Below are 2,258 nucleotides of genomic sequence, written 5' to 3' on the forward strand. Positions count from 1 at the left end.
TGATTTGCGGTGGGTATTTACGCACTGTAGCCCGCTGGCAAGGAAATAAACCCCCAGCACGCTGGCAGATTCCCACAAGCCACGGATGTGCCCCCGAGACAACTGCTCAGTCCACAGACACCACACAAAAATAACAAACATTAACCATGCCCAACATATTCCAAAAAGGAAACACGTCGCTAAGCCTATCAGGGGTAAAAGGCTATAGCTTCGGGTAGCAAGTTCCACTACCCTACCCAAATCTCCACTGAGGTACACAGTCGATTACTCACCTCCTCAGACCAATGTCCCAACAGAAGGTAGAACAAGAGTTCCAGGCTGGGCAGGGCCTGGAAACTAACCATTATACTCTCTCCAACTCAGCACACAAACCAAACAACAAGGCAACCAATACTGGGCCTATCAAACTCAAACAACATATGCAAAACCAAGCACGTACCTCCACGTTCTCCCAAACCAATACGTTCAAAAATCCCGGATGAGCCCCCACTTGTCACGAACCGGCTCAAAGCCCGTAACAAAAAGGGAGACAACGTGGAGTAAAGGAGTAACAAAATATATTTATTAAATAAAGTAACCTAAATGCAATTAACAATGGTGTGTGTAATCAGTAGTGTAAGTGAGTGTTTTGGCATGCATGAATGTGATAATGCAGTGTGTTGAAAGGTGCTAAGCAAACAACCAAAAAGTCACAAAAAACCACAACAAAATCTATCAAGGTGTCTGCATGGAGAGAGGTCTCCTCCATGAATGGGGAAGTGGTGCATTTATCCTATGACAGTGGGCCCAGGTGTTTCCCATTTAGCTGACGACCCTCCCAACTCCGCCCACCGGCATCCTAATAAGGAAACAAGAACAAGAGGAGAATACGGCAGACAGAGTTGAGGGTCGTCACATGTGTTAGTCACATGTCTGTGGAACTTGTTCCGTTTATGTCTCAGTTGTTGAATCTTATGTTCATACAAATATTTACACATGTTAAGTTTGCTGAAAATAAACGCAGTTGACAGTGAGAGGACGTTTCTTTTTTTGCTGAGTTTAGCTAGCTACCTAGCTAAGGACAAAACAAATACTGGCCTTCAGTACAGCGAGGGGCGAGTCACTTGACAGACAGCCAGACTGCCTTTAGAGTCGACAACAGTAGTCAAGCCACTGAACGCAACATCACTTCGCTAACGTTAGATGGCTTTGATGGTGATAGGTAGCTAGTTAGATCACTTGTTGGTTAATGTGGTTAAAACTAGCTGGCTAATGTGCCAATGATAGTGGTTTGTTAGCGAGCTGGCTAAAATAGACACAAACCGACATATTTAACGTTAACTTGTTAGGTCATTATCCAACAAGCAAGTCAATTAACTAACGTTGGTTATTACTTCAGGAAAATCAATAATTGGGGTATTTGTTCTGCTTGTACTTAACAAATAATCATGACTTGATTAGTTAACGTTAGCATTGTGGGCAGCTAACGTTAACTGTCGAAGCTARCTACCGCGTTAGCTAGATGAAATCCGACCTTAGTTAACGTTAGCTTAATATCGAAAMGCCCTGGTAGCTACGACTGCAAATAGTTATGTAAAACAGCTTGATTAGATACCATCTGGCATTTATTAAGCAAACTGATATTGTTGTTGATAATCACGACAACTAGTTAGAAAGGATTAACGCTAACGACGTTACAGTAGCTAACGTTAGCTAAAAACCTGCCATATCATATGATAGTGTCCATTGCAGTGCAGCTTGACTGTCGTTGGTTAGCAAGTGGTTGTGTTTAAGATAAATAAACGTACATTCTGGTCATTCACCACCGTCTCCTCCGTCGTCTTTGTCCCCTCAATTTCCTCCGACATTTCTGTGCAACCGCGATCCCTGGCAAAGYCGAGAAGTAAACACAATCTGAACTAAATCCTTGCCCTGGCTTCCTCTCCCCMTACGAATCCGTCCGACCGTTAACTATTAGCCCGCACAAATATGTCTGCCCGATCTGACGTCATTCTTTAGCAGAGGCGCGCTCATCCATCTTCCTCTAAAAACTGTCGCTTGATATTTGAGCAAGACAAAAGTAGAGCCTTTTATTGAGCGTCAACTTTACTCGACTTAATTYATGCAACCGACATTCACTACAAACGTTTTTGACATCAAATTTGAAGTGGTGTTTCCTAGTATATTGCATGATGGTAAATGTCGTTTTTTGCTGTAATGATAATGGACTGCATCAGAAGGCTTTGGTCATCAAGTCCAATGTCACGAAATAAGCTAAA

At 42.8% G+C, this 2,258-nt stretch overlaps 1 protein-coding gene across 1 annotated transcript in view; it reads right to left on the reverse strand.

Annotated features, from left to right (window-relative positions):
- The window catches only part of LOC112077364 (cAMP-regulated phosphoprotein 19-A), a 7,150-nt gene extending 5,109 nt beyond the window's left edge, over window positions 1-2,041 (reverse strand). Inside the window, exon 1 of the mRNA XM_024143880.2 lies at window positions 1,788-2,041. Coding sequence (XP_023999648.1) covers window positions 1,788-1,847 — 60 coding nt within the window. The 5' untranslated portion in view covers window positions 1,848-2,041. The remainder of the gene's footprint in view (window positions 1-1,787) is intronic.
- Window positions 2,042-2,258: the final 217 nt, after the last annotated feature.

This window comes from Salvelinus sp. IW2-2015, unplaced genomic scaffold (assembly GCF_002910315.2).
Source record: "Salvelinus sp. IW2-2015 unplaced genomic scaffold, ASM291031v2 Un_scaffold4488, whole genome shotgun sequence".
NCBI classification, from domain to species: Eukaryota; Metazoa; Chordata; class Actinopteri; order Salmoniformes; family Salmonidae; genus Salvelinus; species Salvelinus sp. IW2-2015.